Consider the following 14,575-nt stretch of genomic DNA (forward strand, 5'->3'; position numbering starts at 1 on the left):
TATACACTAGTTTGTCATGAACCTTAATTTATTTGCAAATTAATGAAAATCAAGAAAACCTACCTGTTATTTTTCATAAAAGCAGTATGCCACAAATTCTCTTATGGTATTGAAAAATATTATTATTGCTTGCAAATTTGCCATTAAAAATTTTTTTTTTTATTTAAGAGAGAGAGAGAGAGAGTTGCGCGCACGCTCAAGAAGAAAATCTCAAGTAGACTCCCTGCGCCTGATGCTGGGTTAGATCCCACCACACTTGAGATCATGACCTGAGCCAAAAGCAAGAGTGGATGCTTAAATGAGTGAGCCACCCAGGCACCCCATGAATTTGCTTTTTAAAATAGTTTCCAGGGTGCCTGGGTGGCTCAGTGGGTTAAAGCCTCTGCCTTCGGCTCAGGTCATGATCCCAGGGTCCTGGGATCAAGCCCCGCCTCTGGCTCTCTGCTTGGGAGGGAGCCTGCTTCCTACTGCCTGCCTTTCTGCCTACTTGTGACCTCTGTCTGTCAAATAAATAATAAATAAATAAATAAATAATAAAATAGTTTCCAAATGTTTGCAATTGTGAAACTAAAAAATAAAATTCAAAATTAGTTCTTGTATTTCTTTAGGTTTACTTCCCTTATGTCTTTATGGCTGTATTGGCAGAAGATATACTCAATTGTGATTAAAGTGTGAAATGTTTAATTTAGTAAAATAGAGTTACAGTGAACATTTGAATTAATAATTAGGTTTTTAATAGAAAAATATATAAAAGAGCATCACTTAGCTCTCCGTTGACAGATACTCAAAGAATTGTGTGGACAATCTGTGTAGGAGGAAGAATAACTGATAGTAAATAAACAGACTAGAAAGTTTGAACTCTAAAATAAAAAGTACCAGTTAAATCAGAGGGCAACATTTTATATTTGAAATAGATGTGAATGAGTGCATTCTAACATTATTACATATGTGAGTTGGGAATAATTGAACTTTATGGACTATGTAATCAAAAAACGTTAGCGTTGGGACGCCTGGGTGGCTCAGTGGGTTAAGCAGCTGCCTTCGGCTCAGGTCATGATCCCACATCCGGCTCCTTGCTCGGCGGGGAGCTGCCTCTCCCTCTGCCTCTGCCTGCCACTTTGTCTGCCTGTGCTCGCGCTCGCTCGCTCTCTAACAAATAAATAAATAAAATCTTAAAAAAAAAAAGTTAGCGTTATTTTGCTCTTTATTCCCACAATTGAAAATCTGAAAGGAAGTTAAATAAACAGTACATATATTAATCTGGGAGGATATTATGCGGCATTTTAAAATGATCACTATAATGCTATAGGACATTGGCTTCATGTATATGAACTTTAAAGATTTTACTTATTTGAGAGAGAAAGCATGCAGCGAATGAGTGGGGGGAGGGGCAGTGGTAGAGGAAGAAGCAAAAGCAGACTCCCCTCAGAGCAGAGAGCCCAACTTGGGTCTTGATCCCAACTTGCGCCCAAATCAGACACTTAATCTATTGTGCCACCTAGGCGTCCCTATGAGTATGAACTTTAGGACAGAAATTGAGGTATTTACCAATTTTAAGCAAGAGGTCTATATGTGGGTAAAAGCTGGAAGGGAATACAAAGAAATGAGAGTAGTTTTTGTTGGTGTGGTAGATTTAAGACGGCCATAATCTGGAGCACCTGGGTGGCTCAGTGGTTTAAAGCCTCTGCCTTTGGCTCGGTTCACGTTCTCAGGGTCCTGGGATCGAGCCCTGCATCGGGCTCTCTACTTGGCAGGGAACCTGCTTCCTCCTCTCTCCCTCTCTGCCTGCCTCTCTGCCTACTTGTGATCTCTGTCTGTCAAATAAATAAAAATCTTAAAAAAAAAAAAAAGACAGCCATAATCTATCAACATTTTGGGTACCTGGGTGGCTCAGTCGATTAATCGGCTGCCTTTGGCCCAGGTCATGATCCCAGTATGGAATCTAGTCCCACATTTGGCTCCCTTCTAGGCAGAGAACCTGCTTTTCTCTCTCCCTCTGCCTGCTGCTCTGCCTACTTGTGCTCTCTGTCAAATAAATAAAATCTTTAAAAAAAAAATCTATCAACATTTTAATGTTCTCCATACCCAGGAAACCTGATGGTAAGTTGAAAATTTTAGGATTTCTAAATCTGAACTCATAAAGCAGGACATTAATAATAAATTCTAAAGGTTTCTTTTCTTCAAGTGAATCTCCAAATTGTTTGAATTTTAGGACTGTAGAAAAATAACTTTTAGTTAAACTGTTATTATTGGACTAGCTTATTCCAGTTTCAACCTTGTTCTGTGAAGTTTTATATATATATACATTGCAGCATTTTTACATTTTCATCCTTGCCCTCCCCTTACTATAATCCCAGGGACTATGCTACCTCTAGCACAAAAAATTAATCAGGTCTATATGTGTGCATTATGATCTCCAGGATGGACTGTTGGAGAGAGAAACAGGCTGCTGAATAATACATTTCCTAGTTTAAAAGTGCAAAAGAAAACAATTATGTTCTTGTAGGCATATAATATATATGTAAAACTTGTAGTAAACGGGGTTTCAAAGGATGTACATCAGAATACTCTTGGTGGTTACTTTGCCCAAGAGGAATGGGATTGTGGAGAATGGTCAAAAGGGACATTTGGTTTTATCTGCTGCTAATTTTTTTTTATGTGACAATGTGTCACTATAACTTGCACAGTTTTAAAAGTAAAATTAAAGATCAGAGTGCCTAGCTAGTTCGGTCAGTGGAACATCTGATTTTTAATCTCAGCTGAAGTCTTGATCTCAGGATTGTGCATACAAGCCCCGTGTTGGGCTCCACACTGGGAGTGGAGCCTACTTAAGAAATAGAATAGAAGTAAAGGTACAGTGTTTGTCATTAGGATATGTCGAAATTGGAATAAAAGGAACAACTAGCAGTTAGGTTTAATTGTCCTTTTATATTTTGAGTAGATAGTAATAAGAAACTTTGGGCAGTTGTGAATGGCAACTTTTTATCATTTACATAGAGAATAGTCTTGCAGGTAAGCAGGTGTCAAGAGATGTATTTTAGAATTTAATTTCTCATAGAACTGCAAGATTTATGTGGTTGTGACCATCTGGTTTCTTATGTCATTGCCCTTTTAAAACTTCTGAATAACTTACAAATTTCTTTGAAGTGGGACCTATCATGGTATTCATGGCTATTTTCATTACTATGTGCCAGGTGCTAAAAACACTGGACATGGTATTAATGCCAAACAGTCTTATGGGATATGCCTAAAGAAATTCTGCTTTTTTAGCAATAATAAATCATGGGAAATCGGAATTACACTAGCAAGATGTATTATATATATTTCTTAAGATAAATCACTTTTGAGGCATAGCAGAAATTTTTTCTAAACTTAGAACAAAATAATGACTAGTTTTTGGATGTCAGTGATTGGTCAGGGTCTTGAAATAGGCTCCTTAAATATTTCTGAGACTTGAAAATAATGGTGGTTAGAGGGACCTGGGTGGCTCAGTCATTTGGGCGTCTGCCTTCAGCTTAGGTGGTGATCTTGGGGTTTTGGAATGGAGCCCCATAGTGGGCTCCCTGCTTAGCAGGGAGTCTTCTCCCTTTCCCTCTGCAACACCCCCCCCCATTGTGCTTACTTGTGCTCTCAGATAAGTAAAATCTTTAAAAAAAATTTTTTTTTATATATATGTGTGTGTGTGTGTGTGTGTAATTTTTTTTTCCCCCTTAAACTAAGAAAACACTTGTGTGGAATAAGGAGGGAAGACTAAAAAACTATTGATGCTTGGATTCCACTACCAAAGATTCTGGCTTGAGAGAGGAGTAGCCTTAACATGCGTGCGCACGTGCGCGCGCGAGTGTGTGTGTGTGTGTGTGTGTGTGTGTGTGTGTGATTTATTTATTTATTTATTTATTTAAAAAGAACTTCACAGGTGATTTTTAATATATGGCTAAGGTTGCATACCACTGCCTTAAAATCAGTCCTTATGGGGCCCCTGGGTGGCTCAGTAGTAGCCTCTGCCTTCAGCTCAGGTCATGATCACAGGGTCCTGGGATCGAGCCCCACATCAGGCTTTCTGCTCATCGGGGAGCCTGCTTCCCCTTCTCTCTCTGCCTGCTGCTCTGCCTGCTTGTGATCTCTCTATCAAATAAATAAATAAAGTCTTTAAAAAAAAAAAAAAACAGTCCTTGTTACCTTTGGTTGTGGCTTAAAATCTAGTGAGTGTGGCTCATTAGCAACAATTTGCTGTAGCAATTTAACTCCGTGTTCTAGTGTGTTTCCTTCCCCTGATGCAGTCTCTCACTGTACATTCTAGAACACCAATTCATAATGCTAGCTGCACATAGAAGAAAATGCTCGATAAATGTAGAATGTGTGAAGTAAATACTTTTAAATAATTTTCAGAACAAATTTCTTTCACCTTGTCAGCTTAACTGAAATCTGACTCCTCCTGAGGAAGTCCTATACTTTCTCTAATAACCCTCCAGGTAGATGGATGCTGCCTTCCTCTAGCATAAAAATTCCCTGTTTTGTGGGCTTATTTTATCTACCTAGATATCCAGGCACCTTTCCTTATTACTGTCACCTGTTATTTCTTCATTCTCCAGAGAACTTGGTACCATTTTCCAGGCCTGTACTTTGATGTCCTGAGAGACATCCATGGCTTTCCCTGAAGATGATTTAACCAGTACCACCATATAAATAAGTTCTAGATTCATTCAGCAAACAGATATTAAATGCCTTTTATATCTAACACATTGCCCTACTGAGGTGTTGTGTATGCAGTGGTGAATTAAAGGAACCTGGTGAACAGTCTTAGCTCTTAACTTGGATATTTAGGTGGAAAATAGATAGGAGGCAGAAAGAATGGAAGCAGGGAGTTCAGTATGGAGACTAGCATCATAATACAGGTGAAGTAATGGTGGCTTGGACCGGGGTAGTAGCAAAAAAGATAAAAACAGATTGATTTGAGATATGTTTTGGAGGGAGACTAGGCAAGATTTGTTGGTGGATTGGTCACTGAATACTAGTGGCCTTTAAGCTCTACTCTGTCTCAGATATCCACATGTATAGGCCTACCTCTGGAATCTTAAATTCAGTCATCAAGTTTTCCAGTAGGGGATCTTTCTTCTAAAAGTGCTTTGATTAGACTTGTTCTTCAGTCTGTGTCCATGCCCTGTTCTCCTCCTTGTATCCTCCCTGGGGTGACCAGCTATTATTGGTTTACTTGAGCACAACTGAGATATTTCTTAGGATGCCAGACTTTGAGCACTAAAACCAGGATAGCTGGTTCACCCTGAACCTACCCCAATAGACCCTTTTCTCTGCACTAAGTGGTATGCTTCAGCCATGTAGATCTTCTCCTCTTCCTGAGAATTTATACACGTGATCACACTTTGCCTATGTTGCACCTCCTCCCATTTCCTACTGGCATTCCCTTCCTGTAATTGAGTCCCACCCATTCTTTGACCTGAGGCAGTTTTCTTAGCTGTCCCAGTTTGTGATCCTGAAACACTCTGCTTACTCTAGCATGTCTTAGCACTTGACCTGATCATTTTATTGTCTGCTGCTGGTGCTGCACTGTGCTTTTATGGGCTGTCTTGTTCATTTTGATGTCTTATTTAAATGGGTCTCCGCCATTTGCTTTGTTCCTTTTATCACTTAACGTAGCCTGTACTTTGTTGCTTGGTTTCTTATTTGTGGTCCCCTGTCTCCATTGACCCATCTTGTATGCTCTGGTCCCCAGTGGCTAGCACAAGGCCTGGGACATTGTTATCACTCAGATGATGAGCAAGTAAATGGTGTTCTTCAGTGCACTTGGTTTTGGGGGTAAGGTAAATGATCAGTAAATGCATGCTGAATGACTGATAGGCTTTTGATTGAGTGAAATGTTATGCTGCCCTTAAAAAGTAATGTATGGGGGCGCCTGGGTGGCTCAGTGGGTTAAGCCTCTGCCTTCAGCTCAGGTCATGATCTCAGGGTTCTGGGGTCGAGCCCCGCATCAGGCTCTCTGCTCAGCAGGGAGCCTACTTCCTCCTCTCTCCCTCTTTGCCTGCCTCTCTGCCTATTTGTGATCTATCTCTTTCTGTCAAATAAATAAATAAAATCTTTAAAAAAAAAAAGTAATGTATGAATTTGTGATTATATGAGGGAATGCATATGCTACCAAACAACTTTATAAAAACCATGTATATCGAATAGTTACAGTTGTAGAACAAAAAGTTTGTATTTTTAGCATTAAAAGTATAAAAATGCAGGTGCAATTTTTATCTGTTGTTCCCCCCACCATCCCTCCCCCCAAAAAAACCAGTTAAGCAGAAATTAGAAACCTTTCTTCACATCTTGGAATACTGGAGTGCCAGCATATTATAAGTAGAAGTTTAAAGCTAAGGAACTAGGTATCTGAATGTCTTGTTCCATTTTCAATATTCTTATATGGCTGCTCATAATGAACTATTTTAGCATTTAGTTAGATGGCAACTAATAGGCCTAAAAACTGATAGTGATTAGTGGAATGGAATTATACATCTTGACACCTGTTTTTTCTAAGTATCAGGAATGGCATAACCAGTAGATGGAATCTGCCTGTATCTTGCGCTCTTTAATGGAATTATCGATGCCTACGATTTCATCTTACACTAAGTCTGCTCTTCAATCTATGCTATGTTTAAGTAAACATCTTCTTTAATGTTGTTTAATGACACATGTATTGGTTTATTTTATTTCCATTTGTAGGCTAAAGAAATCCTGACAAAAGAATCCAATGTGCAGGAGGTTCGATGTCCAGTCACCGTCTGTGGAGATGTACATGGGCAATTTCATGATCTCATGGAACTGTTTAGAATTGGTGGCAAATCGCCAGATACAAACTACTTGTTTATGGGAGATTATGTTGACAGAGGATATTATTCAGTTGAAACAGTTACTCTGCTTGTAGCTCTTAAGGTAATTTCGATTTTGTTTGGGGTCATTTTGTACTGGGTTTTCTTTTTTTTTCTCTCTCTCCCCCCTCTCAGTTTTGGTGTCCATCTCCCCCCCTCACCCTGGTGATTTGTGATTTTTCTCTGAATGTTACGTTTTAGAATAAAATTCCATATTTAGGAATGCAGTATTTAGGTTTTGGACTTAAAAATCATACGCCTGTCTTCATTCTGAATGAAAGTTAAAAGGTTATTCTTATTCAAGTTACTTGAGAAATGTTAGAAGGCTGGTCCAATAAAAATGTTTCTTCATTTAATCAGGGCATGGGGAGGTTGTATAATTACCTTTCTAGATGCTTTTGAAATAAAAGATACTAAATGTCAGGATGTTTACATCTTAGGGCATAGTAATCCTATAATTAGATTTTTACTGAAGAAGAAATTCAAGAAGAAAGAAGGAAAGAGCTTTATTTGTGTGAAAATATTAATTTCAGCATTATGTTTAATACTAGATAAAGAATTGATTTAAATATCCAACAAAAGTGAATATCTAAATTATGATTTCTCTCTGGAATAGTTGGAGCCATTAAAACTTTGACAGCCTAGAACAATAGGAATGATAATTAAAGCAAGTTGCTTTATACCAATCATAGCTGTAAGGGATTGTATGAAGATCTGAAAATGAGACACAGTAGCGGTCACTAGTTTTTAGAATGGCAGGCTTTCTGCCTTTCCTTGGAAAGAAAGTGATTTTACCTTTGGGGGAGATTTTATTAAAGAATGTTCACAATGATAAATGGACTGCCAGAAACCTCTAATACTGCAGAAGTGGTAAGATAGGTTTTGGCAAGAGCTGAATTTTAGGTAATATGTAATGTATTTGTTCATGAAGCTACTATTCTGAATCGTGTAACATGCTATAAAACGTTTTTGGAGGCAGTTCTAAGTTCTGCATCTGCAAACGAAGCAGTTGGATTAAATGATGGAAAGTTTCTCTAGATAATATGAAAACAACCTTGCAAGCTAATTTGTACTTAAAGCCCAGGTTGAATCCCAAAGATTAGCAGAAGAATGAATATGCTGCCTTTAAGAATTTATATTTAAAGGTTATGGGGCTGAATTGAGCTGCATATACCTCCCCATATCCCATATTCATATGTTCAAGTCTTAACCCCCAGTACCTCTAGAATGTGGCTGTATTTGGTGATAGGGCCTTTAACAGGTAATTGAGGTAAAATGAAGTTATACGGGTGAGCCCTAATTTCATATGACTGGTGTCCCTATAAGAAGACATTAAGACGCAGATACAGAGGGAAGATGATAAGAAACATGGAGAAGATGACCTTTTGTTAGCCAAGGAGACAAGCCTTCAGCAGAAACTAACCCTGCTCACACTTTGATCTGGACTTCCAGGCTCAAGAACTGTGAGGAAATTAATTTTTGTTGTTTGAACTGCCCATTTGTTCTACTTTAGCTGCGGCAGCCCTTACACACTAATGGGGGGAATTGGGGAAAGGAAACTTCAGTAAGTAGTGCCAAGGATGGTTGGATATCCGTATACAAAAAAAAGATGGACTTAGATACCTCATACCATACAAATGGATCAAAATCAGAGGCCTAAATGTAAAAGCTAAAGCTATGAAACTTCTAGAATAAAGCATAGGAGAAAATATTTGTAACTCTGGGTTAGGCAGTGATTTCTAAGATATGATATGAAAAGTACAATCCATTAAGATTGTTATATTGGACTTCATCAAAATTAAGATTTATTTTTGTTTCTCAAAGTATATCACTAAGAAAAAAGTACTTGTGTTCATAAAATAAAAACCTATTTATAATTCAGTAAGAAGACATTAAAAATGGACAAAATACTTGAAGAGGTATTTCATCCAAGAAGATACATGAATAGTCAATAAGCACATGAAAAGATGCTCAAAATTATTAATTATCATGGAAATGCAAATTAAAGTTGGTCATAACCATTAGAAAGACTATCATTAGTAAGGCTGATAATACCAAGTGTTAGTTTGTGGAGAGATTAAAACATTATACCCATATTTATACCCAGCAAGTTATATTGGACTAGGAATATACCCAAGGGAAGTGAAAGAGTATTGTTTGTCTGTACAAAAACTTATAGGCAAGAAGACCATAGCAACATATTCATAATACTCAAAACCTGTAAGCCATTCAAATGTTCCTCCTACTGGTGAATAAAGAAAAAAAATGTGGTATAGCCATTCAACAGGATACTGTGCAGCAATAAAATGGAACAATAAGGATCCACTGATACTTATTCAGATGAGCCCCAGAAATATTCTGCTAAGTGAATAAAGCCAGACACACGAAAGACTGTATCTTGTGCTAATCCATTTATATGAAATTTTACAAAAAGGTCTCAGAAGAGGAAATCATGAGACCAGGCATCACACAAATACAGTTTCTATGATGAAGGTTTAAGGAAATATGGAAAAGACAAAGTAAATAAATGGTTGCTGGGAGTAGGAGTTGGGACGGCCCCCACAGGGGATAGTTTTGGACTGATGGAAAGGTTCTAAAGTAATTATTATGGTTATTGCATACCTAGACGTTTACTCAAAGTCATCTAACTGTAGAAGAAATTTCATGGAGTTCTGTGACTGTTGATTATGCTTAGTTTAAATATAAAGTTGGTAGTAGCAGGAGTTTGATTGTAGTTGAGATGGGGTTTGCCGGTTCTCCACGGACAGATGTCTGTAGATGTGGGGTTTCATTTCAGTGTTTGGGAGCACGGGATTTTCCCCCCACCACCACCAAAATTGGAACTCTGGCTTTTCCTGTAGGAAGTTTGCTGAATTGTCATTTAGTCTTTAAAGGAGCCACGTATTCATATTGTTGTCTGTTTTGTTGTTTCAGGTTCGTTACCGTGAGCGCATCACCATTCTTCGAGGAAATCATGAGAGCAGACAGATCACACAAGTATATGGTTTCTATGATGAGTGTTTAAGGAAATATGGAAATGCAAATGTTTGGAAATATTTTACAGATCTTTTTGACTATCTTCCTCTCACTGCCTTGGTGGATGGGCAGGTATGTAGGCCTTCCTAAAACTTACATTGCTGGTTATTTTCATGAATCTGCTCTCCTGATGTTTAGGTGCCACTCATTTTTCCACCCCTACTTCTCTTCTAGACTTCTAAAATGCCACCTTTGTATTAAACACTGAACTGTATGTTGGGACAACAGGGATGGAAGATGTAGCCCATCCATCCTCTCAGTTGTTTCTGGATGAGTCTTAGAGATATAATTAGCTATTTACTAGTCCACGTAGAAGAGTGTACAGAAGACATGGCAAGAAAATTCTATGAGAAAGATAATAGTTTATGCTGAGGTTAAGATGAGAGAAATGTTATCTGGGAGAAAGGGAGTGTATTCACTAGGTTGGAGTTGGTTGGAAGAAAGACTGCCCCTGCTGAGACAAGCCTGGTTCTGGTAGAATACAGAAAGACAAGTCAACACCAAGTGATGTGGGCTGCTGTTGCAGCTTAGTCCAGAATGTTCAAAGTTTCTTCTATGTGCGGTTAACCTAATAAACCACTCTTTCCAGATATTCTGTCTACATGGTGGCCTCTCACCATCCATAGATACACTGGATCACATCAGAGCACTTGATCGCCTACAAGAAGTTCCTCATGAGGTATTGACTTTTTTTTTTTTTAATGAGGTATTGACTTTTATTTGGTAATGAAATCTTTTCAGAAAACCTTTCAGAGGAAAAAATTTTATTGTAACCTTTTTTTTTTTTTTAAGATTTTATTTATTCACTTGAAAGAGATCACAAGTAGACAGAGAGGCAGGCAGGTGGGGGGCGGGGTGGGAAGCAGGCTCCCCGCTGACCAGAGAGCCCGAAGTGGGGCTCCATCCCAGGACCCTGGGATCATGACCTGTGCTGAAAGCAGAGGCTTTAACCCACTGAGCCACCCAGGCGCCCCCGTAACTTACTTTCTTATATGTGTTCTCTCCTTTAATGCTCAAAAATGACCCTATGTGATATGAACACTCTTGTCATCAACCTCTTTCTTTAGAAGCTGGTATTAAGAAACTTGTCAAGATCACAACACCTTTGGGACTGGGCCTAGAATCTCTGTTGTTGTCTTCAGAGCCTCTGCCTTAAATACTTGTCTATATTGTCTGACATTGAATTTTGCATACTATAGGACTTACTGCTCTTGGGGCTGATTGATCTAGGATATGTCTTTTTTTTTTTTTTTTTTTTTAAAGATTTTATTTATTTGACAGAGAGAGAGGGAGAGCAGGAGCAGAGTGAGGGGCAGAGGAAGAGACAGACTTCCCGCTGAGTTGGGAGCCCGACATGGGGCTCGATCCTAGGACCCCAGGATCATGACTTGAGCCAAAGTCAGCCACTCAACTGACTGAGCCACCCAGGCGCCCCAATACGCCTTTAAAAATATTTGGAAATAGTTTATTTATTTGACGAGATACTTGACTTTAAAACAAACCTTAAACTTTGTTTAGCAAACACCACTCAAAGTGTGACTTCATAGGGTGCTCCCTCTGATGAAATACTCAAATCATTTTTGTAAGAGGCACTTTAAAACTTAACTTGCTTTTTAGGGTCCAATGTGTGACTTGCTGTGGTCAGATCCAGATGATCGTGGTGGTTGGGGTATATCTCCTCGAGGAGCTGGTTACACCTTTGGGCAAGACATTTCTGAAACATTTAATCATGCCAATGGCCTCACATTGGTGTCCAGAGCTCACCAGCTGGTGATGGAGGTATGTTCTTGTCTCTGAAATCTGATTTGCTTTTTAAATAAATGTAATGAAGGAAGATACTAGTAAGTGTTTTTCTGGTGGGGTGTGCTAATTAATGATATTAATGAGGATACTCCATTTATCCCTTCCAGTGAATTTCCTGTTGTAGCCTGAGCCTTTACAGTAGATGCACATTAGAATTAAAATCTCAAGCTTTTGATCATAATGAGTTTCATAGTTGACATGTTTTTCAGAGAATTCTTAATGACTGGGTAGAGCTTTGGATTTAAGCCTGGGAGAATAAGGTTCAGGGGAGAGGCATTGTAACGTTTTTTTATCTCAGTTTTGTTTATTTCATGTGTTTAACATGTGTATGTATGGAAGAGAGATTGAGATGAAATACCAGAATGTTTCAGTGGTCCTTTGAATGGTAGGATTATAGGTAATTTTAAAGAAGAAACTGAAAGGGAAATAAGATGTTGATTAGCACACTTACAAAATTAGGGTCCTACTTAGATTAATACTAATAACAATTGTGATTATTTTAAAAAGTATGACTTTGTTAAAGATAGGGAACAGTATTTGTGTACAGGACTTAAAAAGTAACTCGTGTATTCACATGGACTTAGAATGAGGCTGGAGTTCTAGAGGCCTATTTTCTTGGTACCGAGGCAGTGATTGACTTGGGGACCTTCACCTCTGACTGAGAGAATTAATGTGGTTTTGGTCTTGAGGAGTATTTTATCTGCATCTGCAAGGAATGCCTGTATACTCACTCTTGGATTATATTCAAGGCCACTGCAGTGGGAAGCTGATGAGATACTGCTATTCACAGAAGGCCAGATGTAGAAGAAACACTTTATTCTTTGGTGATTGGTGTTTTTTTAGTGTCTTTTCTATTTATAATCTAGTTCTGCAATTCAGGAAAAATTCATGTATTTTTTTTTTAAGTTGTACAGAGTAGAAAATTATTAAAATAAGCCTTTTGGAAGGGGTTTTTTTTTGAGTCACATTTAGTTGTGTAAATAAGGGAGTAAAACAGGTTTTTATCACCTTTCTTTTCCTTGTAGGGATATAACTGGTGCCACGACCGAAATGTAGTAACGATTTTCAGTGCTCCAAACTATTGTTATCGTTGTGGTAATCAAGCTGCAATCATGGAACTTGATGATACTCTAAAATACTCTTTGTAAGTATTTACACCTAAGTAGTTGGCTGCTTTTGTGGTTGAGTCACACTGTATAGCTGGAAAGGGAAGTTTAAGAGTTGAAGGGCTCATGCTATATCCAGATTCCAGTTTGATTTTTATGTTTCCATGTTGTTGTTTTTAGATCTTACTAGAGACCATGAGTTCGGGGAGGGCAGAGGAAGAGGGAGAGAATCTCAGGCAGATTCCATGCTGAGCACAGAGCCCAGTGTGGGGTTCAGTTTCATGACCCTGAGATCATGATCTAAGCTGAAACCAAGAGTCAGATGCTTAACTGACTGAGCCACCTGGGTGCCCCTTTTGAACAGACTTAGGATATGTTGAAATTCATCAATTAAAAACTTGTTCTGTATAGGCACCTGTGTGAATTATTAGGATTTTATCTTCTAAACATGTTTTTATTGTGGGGTTAATAAAATATATCGTAGGGTTGAGAATACAAGTACATTGGGCTCTTTAAATTTTATTTATTTGGTAGAACCCTTCTTTTAAATAATCTTAGAAGGAATCCTGATGTATAAAATTTTTGTCTTAAAAAATTATCTGAAGTTTGCCTTCGCTCTGAGGAGACACGCAGCTAGAAGACTGGATGATTAGGCTACAAATAGGGTTCTCTTCCATTAAAGGCAAGCTGAAATTGTATAGGCAAAATTGTAAAGCTTGAAAGAACAATGTTCTTGATTGTCAGTACACTGATACATGGAGTATTAAAAAAAAATATGTTTTGTGTTTCAGCTTGCAGTTCGACCCAGCACCTCGCAGAGGCGAGCCACATGTTACTCGTCGTACTCCAGACTACTTCCTGTAATGAAATTTTAAACTTGTACAGTATTGCCATGAACCATAAATTGACCTAATGGAAATGGGAAGAGCAACAGTAACTCCACAAAGTGTCAGAGAATAGTTAACATTCAAAAAAAAAAAAACTTGTTTTCACACGGACCAAAAGATGTGCCATATAAAAATACAAAGCCTCTTGTCATCAACAGCCGTGACCACTTTAGAATGAACCAGTTCATTGCATGCTGAAGCGACATTGTTGGTCAAGAAACCAGTTTCTGGCATAGCGCTATTTGTAGTTACTTTTGCTTTCTCTGAGAGACTGCAGATAATAAGATGTAAACATTAACACCTCGTGAATACAATTTAACTTCCATTTAGCTATAGCTTTACTCAGCATGACTGTAGATAAGGATAGCAGCAAACAATCATTGGAGCTTAATGAACATTTTTAAAAATAAGTACCAAGGCCTCCCTTCTACCCGTGAGTTTTGAAATCGTTTTGTTTATTTTCAGGGATACCGTTTAATTTAATTGTATGATTTGTCTGCACTCAGTTTATTTCCCTTCTCAAATCTCAGCCTCATGTTGTTCTTTGTTATTGTCAGAACCTGGTGAGTTGTTTTGAAGAGAACTGTTTTTTCCCCCTCCTATAAGACGATGTTACTGCACAAGAGCACTGCAGTGTTTTTCATAATAAACTTGTGAACTAAGAACTGAGAAAGTCAAATTTTAATTGTATCAATGGGCAAGACTGGTGCTGTTTATTTAAAAGATACATCAATTGATAAATTTTAGAATTTATAGAATTCTAGGTAAAGAAAAATAAAATCAAGGTCACTATATAATCTCTATGGCCACTCCTTGACATTCTTCAGAAGATTTTCAAGACTTATTTGTAATCCAGATAGTACAATTTGTCAGAGAG

General features: G+C 38.1%; 1 protein-coding gene across 2 annotated transcripts in view; it reads left to right on the top strand.

The window, feature by feature from the left end:
• LOC101676954 (serine/threonine-protein phosphatase 2A catalytic subunit alpha isoform) overlaps positions 1-14,360 on the top strand; it is a 141,165-nt gene extending 126,805 nt beyond the window's left edge. For both annotated transcript variants that reach the window (XM_013052501.2, XM_004744970.3), the window contains 6 exons: positions 6,721-6,930; positions 9,801-9,974; positions 10,492-10,581; positions 11,520-11,681; positions 12,731-12,849; positions 13,603-14,360. In XM_013052501.2, coding sequence (XP_012907955.1) covers positions 6,721-6,930; positions 9,801-9,974; positions 10,492-10,581; positions 11,520-11,681; positions 12,731-12,849; positions 13,603-13,675 — 828 coding nt within the window. In that variant the 3' untranslated portion in view covers positions 13,676-14,360. The remainder of the gene's footprint in view (positions 1-6,720; positions 6,931-9,800; positions 9,975-10,491; positions 10,582-11,519; positions 11,682-12,730; positions 12,850-13,602) is intronic.
• The last annotated feature ends 215 nt before the right edge of the window (positions 14,361-14,575 follow it).

The sequence above is a fragment of the Mustela putorius genome, unplaced genomic scaffold (genome assembly GCF_011764305.1).
Source record: "Mustela putorius furo isolate JIRA1106 unplaced genomic scaffold, ASM1176430v1.1 tig00000145_pilon_pilon_pilon, whole genome shotgun sequence".
Classification (NCBI taxonomy): domain Eukaryota; kingdom Metazoa; phylum Chordata; class Mammalia; order Carnivora; family Mustelidae; genus Mustela; species Mustela putorius.